Source organism: Oncorhynchus clarkii, chromosome 5 (assembly GCF_045791955.1).
Source record: "Oncorhynchus clarkii lewisi isolate Uvic-CL-2024 chromosome 5, UVic_Ocla_1.0, whole genome shotgun sequence".
NCBI lineage: Eukaryota > Metazoa > Chordata > Actinopteri > Salmoniformes > Salmonidae > Oncorhynchus > Oncorhynchus clarkii.
The window spans coordinates 96893564-96919113 of record NC_092151.1 but is presented as its reverse complement, the minus strand read 5'-3'; the positions used below and the strand labels follow the sequence as shown (position 1 = coordinate 96919113).

The following is a 25550-nucleotide window of genomic DNA, read 5'->3' as shown; positions in this document are numbered from 1 at the left end:
ATATAATGCACCCTATTCCTTATGTAATGCACCATATTCCCTATGTATTGCACCCTATTCCCTGTTGTACACCATATTCCCTATATAATGCACCATATTCCCTATGTAATGCACCCTATTCCCTATGTTGTACACCATATTCCCTATGCAATGCACCCTATTCCCTATGTAATGCACCCTATTCCCTATGTTGTACACCATATTCCCTATGTAATGCACCCTATTCCCTATGTTGTACACCATATTCCCTGTGTAATGTACCTTATTCCCTATGTTGTACACCATATTCCCTATGTAATGCACCCTATTCCCTATGTTGTACACCATATTCCCTGTGTAATGTACCTTATTCCCTATGTAATGCACCCTATTCCCTATGTAATGCACCTTATTCCCTATGTTGTACACCTTATTCCCTATGTAATGCATCATATTCCCTATGTAATGCACCCTATTCCCTATGTTGTACACCCTATTCCCTATGAAATGCACCCTATTCCCTATGTAATGCACATTATTCCCTATGTTGTACACCTTATTCCCTTTGTAATGCACCATATTCCCTATGTAATGCACCCTATTCCCTATGTTGTACACCTTATTCCCTATATTGTACACCATATTCCCTATGTAATGCACCCTATTTCCTATGTTGTACACCTTATTCCCTATGTTGTACACCATATTCCCTATGTAATGCACCCTATTCCCTATGTAATGCACCCTATTCCCCATGTTGTACACCATATTCCCTATGTATTGCACCCTATTCGCTATGTAATGCACCCTATTCCCTATGTAATGCATCCTATTCCATATGTAATGCACCTTATTCCCTATGTTGTACACCCTATTCCCTATGTAATGCACCCTATTCCTTATGCTGTACACCATATTCCCTATGTAATGCACCCTATTCCCTATGTTGTACACCTTATTCCCTATGTAATGCACCATATTCCCTGTGCAGTGCACCCTATTCCCTATGTAGTGCACCCTATTCCCTATGTAGTGCACCCTATTCCCTATGTAGTGCACCTTATTCCCTATGTAATGTACCTTATTCCCTATGTAATGCACCCTATTCCCTATGTAATGCACCATATTTCCTATTTAGTTCACCCTATTCCCTATGTAGTGCACCCTATTCCCTATGTAGTGCACTACTTTTGGCTGTACCTCTCCTCTTCTAAACCACAATCAGATTCTAATTCCTGTATAGGTTCTTAACCCTCTTCTCCAGCTAAGGTCAAAGATCACGCCAAGGCAGAAACACACTGGCTTTCAATCTCATTTCCCATCTATAAATAGTTACATGTGGTTCGTTATTTGTTTGCGAATCTTGAAAAGGGGAAATCTGTAGTTGAAACAATACCAAAACGTTTCCCCCAACACTGTTTCAGTAAAAAGTTGAGGGACGGGGCTGGAGAAATGTAACTGCTCTTTAATTCATAGACGGAGCTCTGGATGCAAGGACGGACCCTCCATCATATCTAAATGAGAGTTTTAACTATGTTATCAGGCTATACAGTGTTTGTTTACAATTACAAGGTTTACAAACAGTGGAGTGAAACAAGCATACATGTAGGGTTCTGTTGGGGTACGACAGTTGAACTAAGTTCATGATGCAATAAGTTATTCTTCAAGACTACATGGGTGTATAGCATTACATGGGTGTATATCATTACATGGGTGTATGTCATGGCATTACATGGGTGTATATCATGTCATTACATGGGTGTATGTCATTACATTACATGGGTGTATGTCATTACATGGGTGTATATCATATCATTATATGGGTGTGTGTCATTACATGGGTGTATGTCCTTACATTACATGGGTGTATATCATATCATTACATGGGTGTATATCATATCATTACATGGGTGTATATCATGTCATTACATGGGTGTATATCATATCATTATATGGGTGTGTGTCATTACATGGGTGTATGTCATTACATGGGTGTATATCATATCATTATATGGGTGTGTGTCATTACATGGGTGTGTGTCATTACATGGGTGTGTGTCATTACATGGGTGTATATCATATCATTATATGGGTGTGTGTCATGTAATTTATACATCCCAAAATGGATCATGAAGATAAGGTCATATATTTGTCTTTGAATTCAGGTTCCTCTCCCATGAATGAAGAGGAGAAACCACATTCTGGGAGCTTTTCATGTCAGTCTGCTAGAGATAATACTTTTTGTTCTACTGTTCTGGGAAGAAACACATGAATTCCAGGAAGAATGATGCATAATGTCCCAGTCGAATTAGCAAGTCCTAGTGGAGTGCAGTTGAATGTATAAAACATGTGACTGGCTGCATAGTGATGAGCAGACAGGTCAAGAGACACCAGCTGGTTCCTATCAGCACATACTGTCAAATCAACCTGTTCCACTCCAAAAAGCCCTCTGGTGCTCTATACCATACCTCTCTCCCTCTCCCTCTCTACCTCTCTCTCTCCCTCTCTCTCTCTCTCTCTCTCTCTCTCTCTCTCTCTCTCTCTCTCTCTCTCTCCCTCTCTCCCTGTATCTCTCTCCTTTCTCTCTCTCTCTCTCTCTCTCTCTACCTCTCTCTCCTTTCTCTCTCTCTCGCTACCTCTCTCTCTCTACCTCTACCTCTCTCTCTCTCTCTCTCTCTACCTCTCTCTCTCTACCTCTACCTCTCTCTCTCTACCTCTCTCTCTCTCTCTCTCTACCTCTCTCTCTCTACCTCTACCTCTCTCTCTCTCTCTACCTCTCTCTCTCTACCTCTCTCTCTCTGTCTCTCTCTCTACCTCTCTCTCTCGCTCTACCTCTCTCTCTACCTCTCTCTCTCTTTCTCTCTCTACCTCTCTCTCTCTCTCTTTCTCTCTCTCTCAATTTGAGGGAGAGAGAATAAACACTTAGTGAAATAAACAATAAAACATTAACAGTAAACATTACTCATATTATGTACATATACAGTGTTGTATAATGATGTGCAAATTGTTCAAGTACAAAATATTGAAAACATAAATATAGGTGGTATTTATAATGGTGTTTGTTCTTCACTGGTTGCCCTTTTCTTGTGGCAGCAGGTAACAAATACTACTGCTGTGATGTCACATTGTGGTATTTCACCCAATATATATGGGTTTCTTTGTGGGTCTGTGTAATCTGAGGGAAATATGTGTCTCGGGGCGACAGGTAACCTAGTGGTTAGAGCGTAGGGCCAATAACTGAAAGGTTGCTGGATCAAATCCCCTAGCTGACAGGGTATAAATCTGTTGTTCTGCCCCTGAACAAGGCAGTTAACCCACTATTCCCCTGTAGGCCGTCATTGTAAATAAGAATTTGATCTTAACTGACTTGCCTAGTCAAATAAAGGTTAAAAAAAATATGGTCATATATTTGGCAGGAGGTGAGGAAATGCAGCTCAGTTTCCACCTCATTTTGTGGGCAGTGAGCACATAGCCTGTCTTCTCTTGAGAGCCAGGTCTGCCTACGGCGGCCTTTCTCAACAGCAATGCTCACTGTACATAGTCAAAGATTTCCTTAATTTTGGGTCAGTTACAGTGGTCAGGTATTCTGCCGCTGTGTACTCTCTGTTTAGGGCCAAATAGCATTCTAGTTTGCTCAGTTTTTTTGTTAATTCCTTCCAATGTGTTAAGTAATTATCTTTTAGTTTTTTCATGATTTTGTTGGGTCTAATTGTGTTGCTGTCCTAGGTCTCTGCGGGGTTTGTTTGTGTTTGTGAAATGAGCCCCAGGACCAGCTTGCTTCGGGGACTCTTCTCTAGGTTCATTTTTCTGTACTGTAGGTGATGGCTTTGTTATGGAAGGTTTGGGAATCGCTTTCTTTTAGGTGGCTGTAGAATTTAACAGTTCTTTCCGGGTTTTTGGCAATTTGCAGGTATCAGCCTAATTCTGCTCTGCATGCATAATTTTCTGTTTTACGTTGTACACTGAGAATATTTTTGCAGAATTCTGCATGCAGAGTCTAAATTTGATGTTTATCCCATTTTGTGAATTCTTGGTTGGTGAGCAGACGCCAGACCTCACAACCATAAAGGGCAATGGGTTCTATGACTGATAAAACTATTTTTTAACTAGATCCTAATTGGTATGTTGCATTTTATGTTTTTTTTTGATGGCATAGAAGGCCCTTCTTGCTTTGTCTCTCAGCTCGTTCACAGCTTTGTGGAAGTTACCTGTGGCGCTGATGTTTAGGTCAAGGTATGTGTAGTGTTTTGTGTGCTCTAGGGCAACAGTGTCTAGATGGAATTTGTATTTGTGGTCCTGGTAACTGTCCCTTTTTCGGAACACCATTAATTTGGTCTTACTGAGATTTACTGTCAGGGCCCAGGTCTGACAGAATCTGTGCAGAAGATCTAGGTGTAGGCTTCAGATTCTAGTAGGATGAGGCCGGGTGCAGCAGACTGTTCTAGTGCCCTCGCCAATTCGTTGATATACATATGTTGAAGAGGGCGGGGCTTAAGCTGCATCCCTGTCTCACCCCACGGCCCTGTGGAAAGAAATGTGTGTTTTTTTTGCCAATTTTAACTGCACACTTTGTGTACATGGATTTTATGATGTCGTATCTTTTTCCCCCCAACACCACTTTCCATCAATTTGTATAGCAGACCCTCGTGCCAAATTGAGTCGGAAGCTTTTTGAAATCAACAGAGCATGAGAAGACTTCGCCTTTGTTTTCAAATCAAATCAAATCAAATTTATTTATATAGCCCTTCGTACATCAGCTGATATCTCAAAGTGCTGTACAGAAACCCAGCCTAAAACCCCAAACAGCAAGCAATGCAGGTGTAGAAGCACGGTGGCTAGGAAAAACTCCCTAGAAAGGCCAAAACCTAGGAAGAAACCTAGAGAGGAACCAGGCTATGTGGGGTGGCCAGTCCTCTTCTGGCTGTGCCGGGTGGAGATTATAACAGAACATGGTCAAGATGTTCAAATGTTCATAAATGACCAGCATGGTCGAATAATAATAAGGCAGAACAGTTGAAACTGGAGCAGCAGCACAGTCAGGTGGACTGGGGACAGCAAGGAGTCATCATGTCAGGTATTCCTGGGGCATGGTCTTAGGGCTCAGGTCCTCCGAGAGAGAGAAAGAAAGAGAGAATTAAAGAGAGCATATGTGGGATGGCCAGTCCTCTTCTGGCTGTGCCGGGTGGAGATTATAACAGAACATGGCCAAGATGTTCAAATGTTCATAAATGACCAGCATGGTCGAATAATAATAAGGCAGAACAGTTGAAAGAAACTGGAGCAGCAGCACGGCCAGGTGGACTGGTGACAGCAAGGAGTCATCATGTCAGGTAGTCCTGGGGCATGGTCCTAGGGCTCAGGTCCTCCGAGAGAGAGAAAGAGAGAATTAGAGAACGCACACTTAAATTCACACAGGACACCGAATAGGACAGGAGAAGTACTCCAGATATAACAAACTGACCCTAGCCCCCCGACACATAAACTACTACTGCAGCATAAATACTGGAGGCTGAGACAGGAGGGGTCAGGAGACACTGTGGCCCATTCCGAGGACACCCCCGGACAGGGCCAAACAGGAAGGATATAACCCCACCCACTTTGCCAAAGCACAGCCCCCACACCACTAGAGGGATATCTTCAACCACCAACTTACCATCCTGAGACAAGGCTGAGTATAGCCCACAAAGACCTCCGCCACGGCACAACCCAAGGGGGGGGGGGCGCCAACCCAGACAGGATGACCACATCAGTGACTCAACCCACTCAGGTGATGCACCCCCTCCAGGGACGGCATGAGAGAGCCCCAGTAAGCCAGTGACTCAGCCCCTGTAATAGGGTTAGAGGCAGAGAATCCCAGTGGAAAGAGGGGAACCGGCCAGGCAGAGACAGCAAGGGCGGTTCGTTGCTCCAGAGCCTTTCCGTTCACCCTCCCACTCCTGGGCCAGACTACACTCAATCATATGACCCACTGAAGAGATGAGTCTTCAGTAGAGACTTAAAGGTTGAGACTGAGTTTGCGTCTCTGACATGGGTAGGCAGACAGTTCCATAAAAATGGAGCTCTATAGGAGAAAGCCCTGCCTCCAGCTGTTTGCTTAGAAATTCTGGGGACAATTAGGAGGCCTGCGTCTTGTGACCGTAGCGTACGTGTAGGTATGTACGGCAGGACCAAATCAGAGAGATAGGTAGGAGCAAGCCCATGTAATGCTTTGTAGGTTAGCAGTAAAACCTTGAAATCAGCCCTTGCTTTGACAGGAAGCCAGTGTAGAGAGGCTAGCACTGGAGTAATATGATCAAATGTTTTGGTTCTAGTCAGGATTCTAGCAGCCGTATTTAGCACTAACTGAAGTTTATTTAGTGCTTTATCCGGGTAGCCGGAAAGTAGAGCATTGCAGTAGTCTAACCTAGAAGTGACAAAAGCATGGATTAATTTTTCTGCATCATTTTTGGACAGAAAGTTTCTGATTTTTGCAATGTTACGTAGATGGAAAAAAGCTGTCCTTGAAATGTTCTTCAAAAGAGAGATCAGGGTCCAGAGTAACGCCGAGGTCCTTCACAGTTTTATTTGAGACGACTGTACAACCATTAAGATTAATTGTCAGATTCAACAGAAGATCTCTTTGTTTCTTGGGACCTAGAACAAGCATCTCTGTTTTGTCCGAGTTTAAAAGTAGAAAGTTTGCAGCCATCCACTTCCTTATGTCTGAAACACATTCTTCTAGCAAGGGCAATTTTGGGGCTTCACCATGTTTCATTGAAATGTACAGCTGTGTGTCATCCGCATAGCAGTGAAAGTTAACATTATGTTTTCGAATAACATCCCCAAGAGGTAAAATATATAGTGAAAACAATAGTGGTCCTAAAACGGAACCTTGAGGAACACCGAAATGTACAGTTGATTTGTCAGAGGACAAACCATTCACAGAGACAAACTGATATCTTTCCGACAGATAAGATCTAAACCAGGCCAGAACTTGTCCATGTAAACCAATTTGGGTTTCCAATCTCTCCAAAAGAATGTGGTGATCGATGGTATCAAAAGCAGCACTAAGGTCTAGGAGCACGAGGACAGATGCAGAGCCTCGGTCCGATGCCATTAAAATGTCATTTACCACCTTCACAAGTGCCGTCTCAGTGCTATGATGGGGTCTAAAACCAGACTGAAGCATTTCGTATACATTGTTTGTCTTCAGGAAGGCAGTGAGTTGTTGCGCAACAGCCGTTTCTAAAATTTTTGAGAGGAATGGAAGATTCGATATAGGCCGATAGTTTTTTATATTTTCTGGGTCAAGGTTTGGCTTTTTCAAGAGAGGCTTTATTACTGCCACTTTTAGTGAGTTTGGTACACATCCGGTGGATAGAGAGCCGTTTATTATGTTCAACATAGGAGGGCCAAGCACAGGAAGCAGCTCTTTCAGTAGTTTAGTTGGAATAGGGTCCAGTATGCAGCTTGAAGGTTTAGAGGCCATGATTATTTTCATCATTGTGTCAAGAGATATAGTACTAAAACACTTGAGCGTCTCTCTTGATCCTAGGTCCTGGCAGAGTTGTGCAGACTCAGGACAACTGAGCTTTGAAGGAATACGCAGATTTAAGGAGGAGTCCGAAATTTGCTTTCTAATAATCATAATCTTTTCCTCAAAGAAGTTCATGAATTTATCACTGCTAAAGTGAAAGTCATCCTCTCTTGGGGAATGCTGCTTTTTAGTTAGCTTTGCGACAGTATCAAAAAGGAATTTCGGATTGTTCTTATTTTCCTCAATTAAGTTAGAAAAATAGGATGATCGAGCAGCAGTAAGGGCTCTTCGGTACTGCACAGTACTGTCTTTCCAAGCTAGTCGGAAGACTTCCAGTTTGGTGTGGCGCCATTTCCGTTCCAATTTTCTGGAAGCTTGCTTCAGAGCTCTGGTATTTTCTGTGTACCAGGGAGCTAGTTTCTTATGAGAAATGTTTTTTGTTTTTAGGGGTGCAACTGCATCTAGGGTATTGCGCAAGGTTAAATTGAGTTCCTCAGTTAGGTGGTTAACTGATTTTTGTCCTCTGGCGTCCTTGGGTAGACAGAGGGAATCTGGAAGGACATCAAGGAATCTTTGTGCTGTCTGTGAATTTATAGTACGACTTTTGATGATCCTTGGTTGGGGTCTGAGCAGATTATTTGTTGCAATTGCAAACGTAATAAAATGGTGGTCCGATAGTCCAGGATTATGAGGAAAAACATTAAGATCCACAACATTTATTCCATGGGACAAAACTAGGTCCAGCGTATGACTGTGACAGTGAGTGGGTCCAGAGACATGTTGGACAAAACCCACTGAGTCGATGATGGCTCCGAAAGCCTTTTGGAGTGGGTCTGTGGACTTTTCCATGTGAATATTAAAGTCACCAAAGATTAGAATATTATCCGCTATGACTACAAGGTCCGATAGGAATTCAGGGAACTCAGTGAGGAACGCTGTATATGGCCCAGGAGGACTGTAAACAGTAGCTATAAAAAGTGATTGAGTAGGCTGCATAGATTTCATGACTAGAAGCTCAAAAGACGATAACGTCATTTTTTTTTTTGTAAATTGAAATTTGCTATCGTAAATGTTAGCAACACCTCCGCCTTTGCGTGATGCACGGGGGATATGGTCACTAGTGTAGCCAGGAGGTGAGGCCTCATTTAACACAGTAAATTCATCAGGCTTAAGCCATGTTTCAGTCAGGCCAATCACATCAAGATTATGATCAGTGATTAGTTCATTGACTATAATTGCCTTTGAAGTAAGGGATCTAACATTAAGTAGCCCTATTTTGAGATGTGAGGTATCCTGATCTCTTTCAATAATGACAGGAATGGAGGTGGTCTTTATCCTAGTGAGATTGCTAAGGCGAACACCGCCATGTTTAGTTTTGCCCAACCTAGGTCGAGGCACAGACACGGTCTCAATGGTGATAGCTGAGCTGACTACACTGACTGTGCTAGTGGCAGACTCTACTATGCTGGCAGGCTGGCTAACAGCCTGCTGCCTGGCCTGCACCCTATTTCATTGTGGAGCTAGAGGAGTTAGAGCCCTGTCTATGTTGGTAGATAAAATGAGAGCACCCCTCCAGCTAGGATGGAGTCCGTCACTCCTCAGCAGGTCAGGCTTGGTCCTGTTTGTGGGTGAGTCCCAGAAAGAGGGCCAATTATCTACAAATTCTATCTTTTGGGAGGGGCAGAAAACAGTTTTCAACCAGCGATTGAGTTGTGAGACTCTGCTGTAGAGCTCATCACTCCCCCTAACTGGGAGGGGGCCAGAGACAATTACTCGATGCCGACACATCTTTCTAGCTGATTTACACGCAGAAGCTATGTTGCGCTTGGTGATCTCTGACTGTTTCATCCTAACATCGTTGGTGCCGACGTGGATAACAATATCTCTATACTCTCTACACTCGCCAGTTTTAGCTTTAGCCAGCACCATCTTCAGATTAGCCTTAACGTCGGTAGCCCTGCCCCCCGGTAAACAGTGTATGATCGCTGGATGATTCGTTTTAAGTCTAATACTGCGGGTAATGGAGTCGCCAATGACTAGAGTTTTCAATTTGTCAGAGCTAATGGTGGGAAGCTTCGGCGTCTCAGACCCCGTAACGGGAGGAGTAGAGACCAGAGAAGACTCGGCCTCTGACTCCGACCCACTGCTTAATGGGGAAAACCGGTTGAAAGTTTCTGTCGGCTGAATGAGCGACACCGGTTGAGCGTTCCTACAGCATTTCCTTCCAGAAACCGTGAGAAAGTTGTCCGGCTGCGGGGACTGTGCCAGGGGATTTATACTACTATCTGTACTTACTGGTGGCACAGACGCTGTTTCATTCTTTCCTACACTGAAATTACCCTTGCCTAGCGATTGCGTCTGAAGCTGGGCTTGCAGCACAGCTATCCTCGCCGTAAGGCGAGTACAGCGACTGCAATTAGAAGGCATCATGTTAATGTTACTACTTAGCTTCGGCTGTTGGAGGTCCTGACGAATCGTGTCCAGATAAAGCGTCCGGAGTGAAAAAGTTGAGGAGGAAAAAAATTAAATATAAACGGCTATTAAAAAGTAAAAACCGTAAATTTGTCAGGTAGCAAAACAGGTTGGCAACAAAACGCACAGCAACACGTAAACAAGTCTGCAAGTCGTGACCGGAAATGACGTTGTTAACTTCAATGTCGTTTGTTTTGGTTTGGTTTGTTTGTTTGTCAATTAGGGTGTGCAGGGTGAATACGTGGTCTGTCGTATGGTAATTTGGTAAAAAGCCAATTTGACATTTGCTCAATACATTGTTTTCACTGAGGAAATGTACGAGTCTGCTGTTAATGATAATGCAGAGGATTTTCCCAAGGTTGCTGTTGACGCATATCCCACGGTAGTTATTGGGGTCAAATTTGTCTCCACTTTTGTGGATTGGGGTGATCAGTCCTTGGTTCCAAATATTGGGGAGTTGCCAGAGCCAAGGATGATGTTAAAGAGTTTAAGTATAGCCAATTGTAACTTGTGGTCTGTATATTTGATCATTTATGTAGGATACCCACAGATGCAGGGTTTGTTGTTTAGTTTATTCAGTGTAATTGGACAATCCAGTGGGTTCTGGTAGTCTTTAATAGTTGATTCTAAGATTTGTATTTGATCATGTTTTTGCTCTTTGTTCTTTATTATAGAGACAAAACAATTGGAGAAGTGGTTTACCCATACATCTCCATTAGATTATATGGATTCTTCAGTTACATTGAGCTGATTTCTGACGTGCTGTTCCTTCTTTTTCCGTAGTGTATTTCTGTATTGTTTTTAGTGATTCACCATAGTGAAAGCTTGGTCTCAGGTTTTCTGGGTCTCTATGTTTTTGATTGGATAGGTCTCTCAATTTCTTGCTTAGGTTTTGCATTCTTCATCAAACCATTTGTCTTTGACATTTTTATATTTGAAAATAAAATATACTGTTTAGGTTTTCAACTGGCATGTTTACACCTTCACTATTACAGTGAAACATTTTGTCCAGGAAGTTGTCTAGAAGGGTTTGAATTTATTGTTGCCTAATAGGTTTCCACACTGCTTTCCTTCCATCTATAGCATTTCTTAATGCTTAATTCAGCTCCTTTGGCTTTGATTGAGCATTGCTCTGCTTCATGATTGAGTATTGCTCTTTTCAAGTAGACTGGGATTTTGCTGTGGTCTGATAGAGGTTTCAGTGGGCTGACTGTGAACGCTCTGGGAGACGCTGGGTTGAGGTCGGTGATAAAGTAGTCTACAGTACTTCTGCCAAGAGATGAGCTATATGTGTACCTACCATAGGAGTCCCCTCAAAGCCTACTATTGACTATGTATATACCCAGGATGTAACAGAGCTATAGGTGTACCTACCATAGGAGTCCCCTCGAAGCCTATTGACTATGTACATACCCAGGATGTAACAGAGCTATAGGTGTACCTACCATAGGACTCTCCTCGAAGCCTATTGACTATGTACATACCCAGGATGTAACAGAGCTATAGGTGTACCTACCATAGGACTCCCCTCGAAGCCTATTGACTATGTACATACTGTACCCAGCGTACAACAGAGCTATAGGTGTACCTACCATAGGACTCCCCTCGAAGCCTATTGACTATGTACATACCCAGGATGTAACAGAGCTATAGGTGTACCTACCATAGGACTCCCCTCGAAGCCTATTGACTATGTACATACTGTACCCAGCGTACAACAGAGCTATAGGTGTACCTACCATAGGACTCCCCTCGAAGCCTATTGACTATGTACATACCCAGGATGTAACAGAGCTATAGGTGTACCTACCATAGGACTCCCCTCGAAGCCTATTGACTATGTACATACTGTACCCAGCGTACAACAGAGCTATAGGTGTACCTACCATAGGACTCCCCTCGAAGCCTATTGACTATGTACATACCCAGGATGTAACAGAGCTATAGGTGTACCTACCATAGGACTCCCCTCGAAGCCTATTGACTATGTACATACTGTACCCAGCGTACAACAGAGCTATAGGTGTACCTACCATAGGACTCCCCTCGAAGCCTATTGACTATGTACATACCCAGGATGTAACAGAGCTATAGGTGTACCTACCATAGGACTCCCCTCGAAGCCTATTGACTATGTACATACTGTACCCAGCGTACAACAGAGCTATAGGTGTACCTACCATAGGAGTCCCCTCGAAGCCTATTGACTATGTACATACCCAGGATGTAACAGAGCTATAGGTGTACCTACCATAGGACTCCCCTCGAAGCCTATTGACTATGTACATACTGTACCCAGCGTACAACAGAGCTATAGGTGTACCTACCATAGGACTCTCCTCGAAGCCTATTGACTATGTACATACTGTACCCAGCGTACAACAGAGCTATAGGTGTACCTACCATAGGACTCTCCTCGAAGCCTATTGACTATGTACATACCCAGGATGTAACAGAGCTATAGGTGTACCTACCATAGGACTCCCCTCGAAGCCTATTGACTATGTACATACTGTACCCAGCGTACAACAGAGCTATAGGTGTACCTACCATAGGACTCCCCTCGAAGCCTATTGACTATGTACATACCCAGGATGTAACAGAGCTATAGGTGTACCTACCATAGGACTCTCCTCGAAGCCTATTGACTATGTACATACTGTACCCAGCGTACAACAGAGCTATAGGTGTACCTACCATAGGACTCCCCTCGAAGCCTATTGACTATGTACATACTGTACCCAGCGTACAACAGAGCTATAGGTGTACCTACCATAGGACTCCCCTCGAAGCCTATTGACTATGTACATACTGTACCCAGCGTACAACAGAGCTATAGGTGTACCTACCATAGGACTCCCCTCGAAGCCTATTGACTATGTACATACTGTACCCAGCGTACAACAGAGCTATAGGTGTACCTACCATAGGACTCCCCTCGAAGCCTATTGACTATGTACATACTGTACCCAGCGTACAACAGAGCTATAGGTGTACCTACCATAGGACTCCCCTCGAAGCCTATTGACTATGTACATACCCAGGATGTAACAGAGCTATAGGTGTACCTACCATAGGACTCCCCTCGAAGCCTATTGACTATGTACATACCCAGGATGTAACAGAGCTATAGGTGTACCTACCATAGGACTCCCCTCGAAGCCTATTGACTATGTACATACTGTACCCAGCGTACAACAGAGCTATAGGTGTACCTACCATAGGAGTCCCCTCGAAGCCTATTGACTATGTACATACCCAGGATGTAACAGAGCTATAGGTGTACCTACCATAGGACTCCCCTCGAAGCCTATTGACTATGTACATACTGTACCCAGCGTACAACAGAGCTATAGGTGTACCTACCATAGGACTCTCCTCGAAGCCTATTGACTATGTACATACTGTACCCAGCGTACAACAGAGCTATAGGTGTACCTACCATAGGACTCTCCTCGAAGCCTATTGACTATGTACATACCCAGGATGTAACAGAGCTATAGGTGTACCTACCATAGGACTCCCCTCGAAGCCTATTGACTATGTACATACTGTACCCAGCGTACAACAGAGCTATAGGTGTACCTACCATAGGACTCCCCTCGAAGCCTATTGACTATGTACATACCCAGGATGTAACAGAGCTATAGGTGTACCTACCATAGGACTCTCCTCGAAGCCTATTGACTATGTACATACTGTACCCAGCGTACAACAGAGCTATAGGTGTACCTACCATAGGACTCCCCTCGAAGCCTATTGACTATGTACATACTGTACCCAGCGTACAACAGAGCTATAGGTGTACCTACCATAGGACTCCCCTCGAAGCCTATTGACTATGTACATACTGTACCCAGCGTACAACAGAGCTATAGGTGTACCTACCATAGGACTCCCCTCGAAGCCTATTGACTATGTACATACTGTACCCAGCGTACAACAGAGCTATAGGTGTACCTACCATAGGACTCCCCTCGAAGCCTATTGACTATGTACATACTGTACCCAGCGTACAACAGAGCTATAGGTGTACCTACCATAGGACTCCCCTCGAAGCCTATTGACTATGTACATACCCAGGATGTAACAGAGCTATAGGTGTACCTACCATAGGACTCCCCTCGAAGCCTATTGACTATGTACATACCCAGGATGTAACAGAGCTATAGGTGTACCTACCATAGGACTCTCCTCGAAGCCTATTGACTATGTACATACTGTACCCAGCGTACAACAGAGCTATAGGTGTACCTACCATAGGACTCCCCTCGAAGCCTATTGACTATGTACATACCCAGGATGTAACAGAGCTATAGGTGTACCTACCATAGGACTCTCCTCGAAGCCTATTGACTATGTACATACTGTACCCAGCGTACAACAGAGCTATAGGTGTACCTACCATAGGACTCCCCTCGAAGCCTATTGACTATGTACATACTGTACCCAGCGTACAACAGAGCTATAGGTGTACCTACCATAGGACTCCCCTCGAAGCCTATTGACTATGTACATACTGTACCCAGCGTACAACAGAGCTATAGGTGTACCTACCATAGGACTCCCCTCGAAGCCTATTGACTATGTACATACTGTACCCAGCGTACAACAGAGCTATAGGTGTACCTACCATAGGACTCCCCTCGAAGCCTATTGACTATGTACATACTGTACCCAGCGTACAACAGAGCTATAGGTGTACCTACCATAGGACTCCCCTCGAAGCCTATTGACTATGTACATACCCAGGATGTAACAGAGCTATAGGTGTACCTACCATAGGACTCCCCTCGAAGCCTATTGACTATGTACATACCCAGGATGTAACAGAGCTATAGGTGTACCTACCATAGGACTCTCCTCGAAGCCTATTGACTATGTACATACTGTACCCAGCGTACAACAGAGCTATAGGTGTACCTACCATAGGACTCCCCTCGAAGCCTATTGACTATGTACATACCCAGGATGTAACAGAGCTATAGGTGTACCTACCATAGGACTCTCCTCGAAGCCTATTGACTATGTACATACTGTACCCAGCGTACAACAGAGCTATAGGTGTACCTACCATAGGACTCTCCTCGAAGCCTATTGACTATGTACATACTGTACCCAGCGTACAACAGAGCTATAGGTGTACCTACCATAGGACTCTCCTCGAAGCCTATTGACTATGTACATACTGTACCCAGCGTACAACAGAGCTATAGGTGTACCTACCATAGGACTCCCCTCGAAGCCTATTGACTATGTACATACCCAGGATGTAACAGAGCTATAGGTGTACCTACCATAGGACTCTCCTCGAAGCCTATTGACTATGTACATACTGTACCCAGCGTACAACAGAGCTATAGGTGTACCTACCATAGGACTCCCCTCGAAGCCTATTGACTATGTACATACTGTACCCAGCGTACAACAGAGCTATAGGTGTACCTACCATAGGACTCCCCTCGAAGCCTATTGACTATGTACATACTGTACCCAGCGTACAACAGAGCTATAGGTGTACCTACCATAGGACTCCCCTCGAAGCCTATTGACTATGTACATACCCAGGATGTAACAGAGCTATAGGTGTACCTACCATAGGACTCCCCTCGAAGCCTATTGACTATGTACATACCCAGGATGTAACAGAGCTATAGGTGTACCTACCATAGGACTCTCCTCGAAGCCTATTGACTATGTACATACCCAGGATGTAACAGAGCTATAGGTGTACCTACCATAGGACTCCCCTCGAAGCCTATTGACTATGTACATACTGTACCCAGCGTACAACAGAGCTATAGGTGTACCTACCATAGGACTCCCCTCGAAGCCTATTGACTATGTATATACCCAGGATGTAACAGAGCTATAGGTGTACCTACCATAGGACTCTCCTCGAAGCCTATTGACTATGTACATACCCAGGATGTAACAGAGCTATAGGTGTACCTACCGTAGGAGTCCCCTCGAAGCCTATTGACTATGTACATACTGTACCCAGCGTACAACAGAGCTATAGGTGTACCTACCATAGGACTCCCCTCGAAGCCTATTGACTATGTACATACTGTACCCAGCGTACAACAGAGCTATAGGTGTACCTACCATAGGACTCCCCTCGAAGCCTATTGACTATGTACATACTGTACCCAGCGTACAACAGAGCTATAGGTGTACCTACCATAGGACTCTCCTCGAAGCCTATTGACTATGTACATACCCAGGATGTAACAGAGCTATAGGTGTACCTACCATAGGACTCCCCTCGAAGCCTATTGACTATGTACATACTGTACCCAGCGTACAACAGAGCTATAGGTGTACCTACCATAGGACTCCCCTCGAAGCCTATTGACTATGTACATACTGTACCCAGCGTACAACAGAGCTATAGGTGTACCTACCATAGGACTCCCCTCGAAGCCTATTGACTATGTACATACCCAGGATGTAACAGAGCTATAGGTGTACCTACCATAGGACTCCCCTCGAAGCCTATTGACTATGTACATACTGTACCCAGCGTACAACAGAGCTATAGGTGTACCTACCATAGGACTCCCCTCGAAGCCTATTGACTATGTACATACTGTACCCAGCGTACAACAGAGCTATAGGTGTACCTACCATAGGACTCCCCTCGAAGCCTATTGACTATGTACATACTGTACCCAGCGTACAACAGAGCTATAGGTGTACCTACCATAGGACTCCCCTCGAAGCCTATTGACTATGTACATACTGTACCCAGCGTACAACAGAGCTATAGGTGTACCTACCATAGGACTCCCCTCGAAGCCTATTGACTATGTACATACTGTACCCAGCGTACAACAGAGCTATAGGTGTACCTACCATAGGACTCCCCTCGAAGCCTATTGACTATGTACATACTGTACCCAGCGTACAACAGAGCTATAGGTGTACCTACCATAGGACTCCCCTCGAAGCCTATTGACTATGTACATACTGTACCCAGCGTACAACAGAGCTATAGGTGTACCTACCATAGGACTCCCCTCGAAGCCTATTGACTATGTACATACTGTACCCAGCGTACAACAGAGCTATAGGTGTACCTACCATAGGACTCCCCTCGAAGCCTATTGACTATGTACATACTGTACCCAGCGTACAACAGAGCTATAGGTGTACCTACCATAGGACTCCCCTCGAAGCCTATTGACTATGTACATACTGTACCCAGCGTACAACAGAGCTGCAGGAGTTGTGACCGTTTATGTTGTCGTAGTTGTGCCCAGGGGGGCATATGGAGGAGGGAATGCTGTCACCTCCAGGCAGGTGTTTGTCCCCCTGTGTGCTGAGGGTGTTAGATTCTTGTCCAGTTCTGGCATTTAGGTCACCACAGACTAGTACATGTTCCTGGGCCTGGAAATAATTGATCTCCCCCTCCAGGATGGAGAAGCTGTCTTCATTAGATTACACAGGAGGAAATGTTTCTCTGTTGAGATCATTTACTTATTAATTTCTAGCCAGATGTAAAATGTTCCTGTTTTGATTAATTTAATAGAGTGTGTTAGGTCTGCTCTATATCAAATTAGCATACCCCCTGAGTCTCTTCCCTGTTTCAGACCTGGTAGTGTGGTGGATGGGACTACCAGTTCTCTGTAACCTAGAAGGCAACCAGTGGGTCCGTCTCCTCTATACCACCCACCTGGTAGTGTGGTGGATGGGACTACCAGTTCTCTGTAACCTAGAAGGCAACCAGTGGGGCCATCTCCTCTATACCATGTTTCTTGTAGGATGACAATGTCTGTATTTCCATTCTATTAGATTAAGTCTGGGTTCCTGCTCTTTAGGACAAAGGCAGATGGCCTCTGACCTTGTATATTCCAGGATGAGATAGTAAAAGCTCTGTGTTCCATAGTGTCTAGTGTTGTTTAGTGTCTAGTGTGGTTTAGTGTCTAGTGTTGTTTAGTGTCTAGTGTTGTTCAGTGTCTAGTGTTGTTTAGTGTCTAGTGTTGTTTAGTGTCTAGTGTTGCTTAGTGTCTAGTGTTGTTTAGTGTCTAGTGTTGTTTAGTGTCTAGTGTTGTTTAGTGTCTAGTGTTGTTTAGTGTCTAGTGTTGTTTAGTGTCTAGTGTTGTTTAGTGTCTAGTGTTGTTTAGTGTCTAGAGTTGTTTAGTGTCTAGTGTTGTTTAGTGTCTAGTGTTCCATAGTGTCTAGTGTTGTTTAGTGTCTAGTGTTGTTTAGTGTCTAGTGTTGTTTAGTGTCTAGTGTTGTTTAGTGTCTAGTGTTGTTTAGTGTCTAGTGTTGTTTAGTGTCTAGTGTTGTTTAGTGTCTAGTGTTCCATAGTGTCTAGTGTTGTTTAGTGTCTAGTGTTGTTTAGTGTCTAGTGTTGTTTAGTGTCTAGTGTTGTTTAGTGTCTAGTGTTGTTTAGTGTCTAGTGTTGTTTAGTGTCTAGTGTTGTTTAGTGTCTAGTGTTGTTTAGTGTCTAGTGTTGTTTAGTGTCTAGTGTTGTTTAGTGTCTAGTGTTGTTTAGTGTCTAGTGTTGTTTAGTGTCTAGTGTTGTTTAGTGTCTAGTGTTGTTTAGTGTCTAGTGTTGTTTAGTGTCTAGTGTTGTTTAGTGTCTAGTGTTGTTTAGTGTCTAGTGTTGTTTAGTGTCTAGTGTTGTTTAGTGTCTAGTGTTGTTTAGTGTCTAGTGTTGTTTAGTGTCTAGTGTTGTTTAGTGTCTAGTGTTGTTTAGTGTCTAGTGTTGTTTAGTGTCTAGTGTTGTTTAGTGTCTAGTGTTGTTTAGTGTCTAGTGTTGTTTAGTGTCTAGTGTTGTTTAGTGTCTAATGTTGTTTAGTGTCTAGTGTTGTTTAGTGTCTAGTGTTGTTTAGTGTCTAGTGTTGTTTAGTGTCTATTGTTCCATAGTGTCTAGTGTTGTTTAGTGTCTAGTGTTGTTTAGTGTCTAGTGTTGTTTAGTGTCTAGTGTTGTTTAGTGTCTATTGTTCCATAGTGTCTAGTGTTGTTTAGTGTCTAGTGTTGTTTAGTGTCTAGTGTTGTTTTCGTGTGGTTTAGGTACGGACCATCACAGTAGGTGTGAGCAGAGCATGTTGAGCATCTGATACATACCTCTTAGGTTGCAGGATGGGGCCTGTTGCTCTGCTCACGGCCTGGGCATTATGTCCTGCTGTCATGTTGAGGTCCTTGCTGCAGGGGCGGGCGGCATGGTGTGGGCAGAAGGGGCATAGGTCTGATATGGGGGGGGGGGGGGGGCTATATAGGGTGTGGTCAGGGTTTGCTTGGGGTGGTCTCAGCTGGTTGGGGTGTGGCTGGTGATGCTGTGGTCTGGGTGTAGGTCCTCTTGGTGTGGGTTCTCTTAGTGCAGGTCCTTCAGGAGGGGGGTCTTGCAGGTCTGGGAGGGTGTCTCTCTGTTCTGGGCGGGGCGTCCATTGCTCTGTTACTCCTGTGTGAGGTGCTGGGGCTACGGTTGATGGTGACGTCCTTCAGGGTCTTGGTAAAAGTTGGGATGGCTGCCTTGTAGAGGTGGAGTGGTGGCCAGGTAGACATTAGGTTTTGGGGCACAGTCTCGCAAAATGCTTGCATTCACCCACTGTATGGTGGCAGGGTGAAAGTCTTTTCTTGGTAACAGGGTGGCGATAACCCCTTGTGCGTTGGGGAAAGTGGGAGAAGCTTTTTCAATCACTCCTTTGAGTGCTGTGGCTACCGTTTCCTGCTGGGCCCTCAGGTCATCTGTGTCCGTGTGAATTATGATGTGGCTGGTGGACCCTAGTCTGCCCTCTGACAACAGCTCAAGGGCCTAGTGTTTGGGCACCAGAGCTTAGCCACTTCACTTCTCTCACCCTCTCGATTTCCCTCTCTTTCTCTCTGTCTTTCTCCCTCTCTCTCTCTCTCTCGCTCTCTCTCTCTCTCTCTCTCTCTCGCTCTCTCTCTCTCTCTCTCTCTCTCTCTCTCTCTCTCTCTCTCTCTCTCTTCTCTCTCTGTGTCTCTCTCTCGCTCTTTCTGCCTTTCTGTCTGTCTGTCTGTCTGTCTCTTTCTCTCTCTCTCTATCTCTCTTTCTCTGTCTCTCTTTCTTTGTCTCTCTCTCTCTGTCTTTCTCTCTCTCTCTCTCTCTCTCTCTCAATTCAATTCTCTCTCTCTTTCGAAAAGGGAAAAGTACAATCAGAAATTAACATTACACTCTCTCTGAAACTTTATCTGAAATTAAATCATGGGGACAGGGGACTGTTTTGTGTTATCTGGGAACTAACAAATGGACTGTTTTGTCCGTGTTGTCAGATTGTCCACCGTACTCTGGCGGCCATGTTGGGATCTCTGGCTGCCCTGGCTGCTCTGGCCATGATCGGAGATGTAAGACTTACCTTTTTTACTGTGTTAACATCATAATCAATGTTGTATTCTTGTTAGTGACAGACTGTCAACAGAGGTATATTTTCTACTGATACATACCGTATATCAACAGAGCAAGCATTTACTTCCTCCGTCTATTGGCTAGCTATTATTTAGTTCCTCTGTCTATTGGCTAGTAGTATCATTTAGTTCCTCTGTATATTGGCTAGCTATCATTTAGTTCCTCTGTCTATTGGCTAGCAGTATCATTTAGTTCCTCTGTCTATTGGCTAGCAGTATCATTTAGTTCCTCTGTCTATTGGCTAGCAGTATCATTTAGTTCCTCTGTCTATTGGCTAGCTATCATTTAGTTCCTCTGTCTATTGGTTAGCTATCATTTAGTTCTTCTGTATATTGGCTAGTAGTATCATTTAGTTCCTCTGTATATTGGCTAGCTATCTTTTAGTTCCTCTGTCTATTGGCTAGCTATCATTTAGTTCCTCTGTATATTGGCTAGCTATCATTTAGTTCCTCTGTCTATTGGTTAGCTATCAATTAGTTCCTCTGTCTATTGGCTAGTAGTATAATTTAGTTCCTCTGTCTATTGGCTAGCTATCATTTAGTTCCTCTTTCTCTCTGTGTCTCTCTGTCTGTCTTCCAGCGTCCCAGTCTGAGCACTGTGGTGGAGTGGATCGACTATGAAACTCTGGCTCTTCTGTTTGGCATGGTAAGTAAGTCACGCCCTGTTGAGTCTCAAATGGCACCCTATTCCCTATATAGTGCACTACTTTATACTACTGCCCTATTACCTATATAGTGCACTACTTTATACTACAGTCCTATTCCTTGTATAGTGCACTACTTTATACTACTGCCCTTTTCCGTATATACTGTAGTGCACTACTTTATACTACTGCCCTATTCCCTATATACTGTAGTGCACTACTTTATACTACAGTCCTATTCCCTATGTATTGTAGTGCACAACTTTATACTACAGCCATATTCCCTATATACTGTAGTGTACTACTTTATACTACAGTCCGATTCCCTATGTATTGTAGTGCACTACTTTTGTAATAAACTATATTTGGAAGAGGGTGCCATTTTTTGTGCGACCTGAGCACCGGTTCAACCAGGAAACAAATACCCCAGATAATTGTTGTAAGGATGGGCTTCTTAGCGATGCTGAAACAGTTAGCGATGTCGAAACAGTTAGCGATGCTGAAACAGTTAGCGATGTCGAAACAGTTAGCGATGCTGAAACAGTTAGCGATGCTGAAACACTTAGCGATACTGAAACAGTTAGCAATGCTGAAACAGTTAGCGATACTGAAACAGTTAGCGATACTGAAACAGTTAGCGATACCGAAACAGTTAGCGATACTGAAACAGTTAGCGATACTGAAACAGTTAGCGATACTGAAACAGTTAGCGATACTGAAACAGTTAGCGATGCTGAAACAGTTAGCCATGTCGAAACAGTTAGCGTTACTGAAACAGTTAGCGATGTCGAAACAGTTAGCGATGTCGAAACAGTTAGCGATGTCGAAACAGTTAGCGATGTCGAAACAGTTAGCGATACTGAAACAGTTAGCGATGTCGAAACAGTTAGCGATGTCGAAACAGTTAGCGATGTCGAAACAGTTAGCGATGTCGAAACAGTTAGCGATGTCGAAACAGTTAGCGATGTCGAAACAGTTAGCGATGTCGAAACAGTTAGCGATACTGAAACAGTTAGCGATGTCGAAACAGTTAGCGATGTCGAAACAGTTAGCGATGTCAAAACAGTTAGCGATGTCGAAACAGTTAGCGATACTGAAACAGTTAGCGATGTCGAAACAGTTAGCGATGTCGAAACAGTTAGCGATGTCGAAACAGTTAGCGATACTGAAACAGTTAGCGATGTCGAAACAGTTAGCGATGTCGAAACAGTTAGCGATGTCGAAACAGTTAGCGATGTCGAAACAGTTAGCGATGTCGAAACAGTTAGCGATGTCGAAACAGTTAGCGATACTGAAACAGTTAGCGATACTGAAACAGTTAGCGATGTCGAAACAGTTAGCGATGTCGAAACAGTTAGCGATGTCGAAACAGTTAGCGATGTCGAAACAGTTAGCGATACTGAAACAGTTAGCGATGTCGAAACAGTTAGCGATGTCGAAACAGTTAGCGATGTCGAAACAGTTAGCGATGTCGAAACAGTTAGCGGTCAAATGGTACCCTACACCCTATGGGCCCTGGTCACCCTACACCCTATGGGCCCTGGTCACCCTACACCCTATGGGCCCTGGTCACCCTACACCCTATGAGCCCTGGTCACCCTACACCCTATGGGCCCTGGTCACCCTACACCCTATGGGCCCTGGTCACCCTACACCCTATGGGCCCTGGTCACCCTACACCCTATGGGCCCTGGTCACCCTACACCCTATGGGCCCTGGTAAAATGGCACCCTACACCCTATGGGCCCTGGTCAAATAGCACCCTACACCCTTTGGGCCCGGGTCAAATGGCACCTTATACCCCATAGTCCCTGGTCAAAATGACTGCACTATCTATAAGGATTAGGATGCCATTAGGGAGGCATTAAATATTATCATTTGAAAACCCAGATCTTTGGATATGAATGGTGAATGGTGAATGGTGAAATGGTGAAATGGTGAAATGGTGAATGGTGAATGGTGAAATGGTGAATGGTGAAATGGTAAATGGTGAATGGTGAAATGGTGAAATGTTGAAAGGGGAATGGGGAATGGTGAAATGGTGACTGGTGAATGGGGAATGGGGAATGGGGAATGGTGAAATGCAGTATTTAGTTGGTCCTATTAAAGTTTCATAATTGTTGCTTGTATAACTAACTGTCTTATACCAGTCTCATAACCGTTATATCAAATGACTGGTTCTCTGCATTGTGATTACAGATGGTTCTAGTTCTCTGCATTGTGATTACAGATGGTTCTAGTTCTCTGCATTACAACAGGTTTCCTCTTTCCCTTACAGATGATTCTAGTTGCCATCTTCTCAGAGACTGGTTTCTTTGACTACTGTGCTGTGAAGGTGAGTTGGTCAACAGTGGCACTGTCCTGAGTGACTCTAAATGTATTTCCTATATATTGCATTTCATTTGACCAGAACCCTGTGGGTCAAACGCAATGCCCCATATAGGGAACTAGGTGCCATTTGGGATGCAGGCTTTGTGCTATTATTCCATCCTCATCCTCTCTCCACGCTCATCCTCTCATCCTCTCTCCACCCTCATCCTCTCATCCTCTCTCCACGCTCATCCTCTCATCCTCTTTCCACTCTCATCCTCTCTCCACGCTCATCCTCTCATCCTCTCTCCACGCTCATCCTCTCTCTACCCTGATCCTCTCTCCACCCTCATCCTCTCATCCTCTCTCCACCCTCATCCTCTCTCCACCCTCATCCTCTCTCCACCCTCATCCTCTCATCCTCTCTCCACCCTCATCCTCTCTCCACGCTCATCCTCTCTCCACCCTCATCCTCTCATCCTCTTTCCACTCTCATCCTCTCTCCACGCTCATCCTCTCATCCTCTCTCCACGCTCATCCTCTCTCCACCCTGATCCTCTCTCCACCCTCATCCTCTCATCCTCTCTCCACCCTCATCCTCTCTCCACCCTCATCCTCTCATCCTCTCTCCACCCTCATCCTCTCTCCACGCTCATCCTCTCTCCACCCTCATCCTCTCTCCACCCTCATCCTCTTTCCACCCTCATCCTCTCTTCACTCTCATCCTCTCATCCTCTCTCCACGCTCATCCTCTCTCCACGCTCATCCTCTCTCCACCCTCATCCTCTATCCACGCTCATCCTCTCTCCATGCTCATCCTCATCCTCTCATCCTCTCTCCACGCCCATCCTCTCTCCACGCTCATCCTCTCTCCACGCCTATCCTCTCTCCACGCTCATCCTCGCTCCACCCTCATCCTCTCTCCACGCTCATCCTCTCTCCACTCTCATCCTCTCTCCACCCTCATCCTCTCTCCACCCTCATCCTCTCTCCATGCTCATCCTCTCTCCATGCTCATCCTCTTTCCACCCTCATCCTCTCTCCACTCTCATCCTCTCTTCACTCTCATCCTCTCATCCTCTCTCCACGCTTATCCTCTCATCCTCTCTCCACGCTTATCCTCTCATCTTCTCTCCATGCTCATCCTCTCTCCACCCTCATCCTCTCTCCACCCTCATCCTCTCTCCACACTCATCCTCTCTCCACCCTCATCCTCTCTCCACACTCATCCTCTCTTCACTCTCATCCTCTCATCCTCTCTCCATGCTCATCCTCTCTCCACGCTCATCCTCTCTCCACCCTCATCCTCTCTTCACTCTCCACGCTCATCCTCTCATCCTCTTTCCACTCTCATCCTCTCTCCACGCTCATCCTCTCATCCTCTCTCCACGCTCATCCTCTCTCTACCCTGATCCTCTCTCCACCCTCATCCTCTCATCCTCTCTCCACCCTCATCCTCTCTCCACCCTCATCCTCTCTCCACCCTCATCCTCTCATCCTCTTTCCACTCTCATCCTCTCTCCACGCTCATCCTCTCATCCTCTCTCCACGCTCATCCTCTCTCCACCCTCATCCTCTCTCCACCCTCATCCTCTCATCCTCTCTCCACCCTCATCCTCTCTCCACGCTCATCCTCTCTCCACCCTCATCCTCTCTCCACCCTCATCCTCTCTCCACCCTCATCCTCGCTTCACTCTCATCCTCTCATCCTCTCTCCACGCTCATCCTCTCTCCACGCTCATCCTCTCATCTTCTCTCCATGCTCATCCTCTCTCCACCCTCATCCTCTCATCCTCTCATCACCCTCATCCTCCCATCCTCTCTCCACCCTTATCCTCTCTCCACCCTTATCCTCTCTCCACCCTCATCCTCTCATCCTCTCTTCACCCTCATCCTCCCATCCTCTCTCTACCCTCATCCGCTCTCCACCCTCATGGAGTGAATATTTTAGATTAAATCATATTTAGTGAGTATTTTAGGTGTAATCAAATATAATGAATATTTTCGGTGTAATAATATTTAGTGAATGTTTAACATATCTCCTCTCCCACCTCCAGGCCTACCAGCTGTCCAGAGGCAAGGTCTGGCCCATGATCATCATCCTGTGTCTCATAGCAGCCATCCTGTCTGCCTTCCTGGACAACGTGACGACTATGATGCTCTTTACTCCTGTCACCATCAGGTACAGTGTAATAACCATCAGGTACAGCTGTCACCATCAGGTACAGCTATCACCATCAGGTACAGTGTAA

General features: G+C 44.8%; 1 protein-coding gene across 1 annotated transcript in view; it reads left to right on the top strand.

Moving 5' to 3' along the window:
• The window catches only part of LOC139410298 (oculocutaneous albinism II), a 193483-nt gene that overhangs the window by 62091 nt on the left and 105842 nt on the right, over positions 1-25550 (top strand). The window contains exons 10-13 of the mRNA XM_071155788.1: positions 20213-20284; positions 20925-20990; positions 23267-23323; positions 25356-25480. Of these exons, the coding sequence (XP_071011889.1) occupies positions 20213-20284; positions 20925-20990; positions 23267-23323; positions 25356-25480 (320 nt within the window). The remainder of the gene's footprint in view (positions 1-20212; positions 20285-20924; positions 20991-23266; positions 23324-25355; positions 25481-25550) is intronic.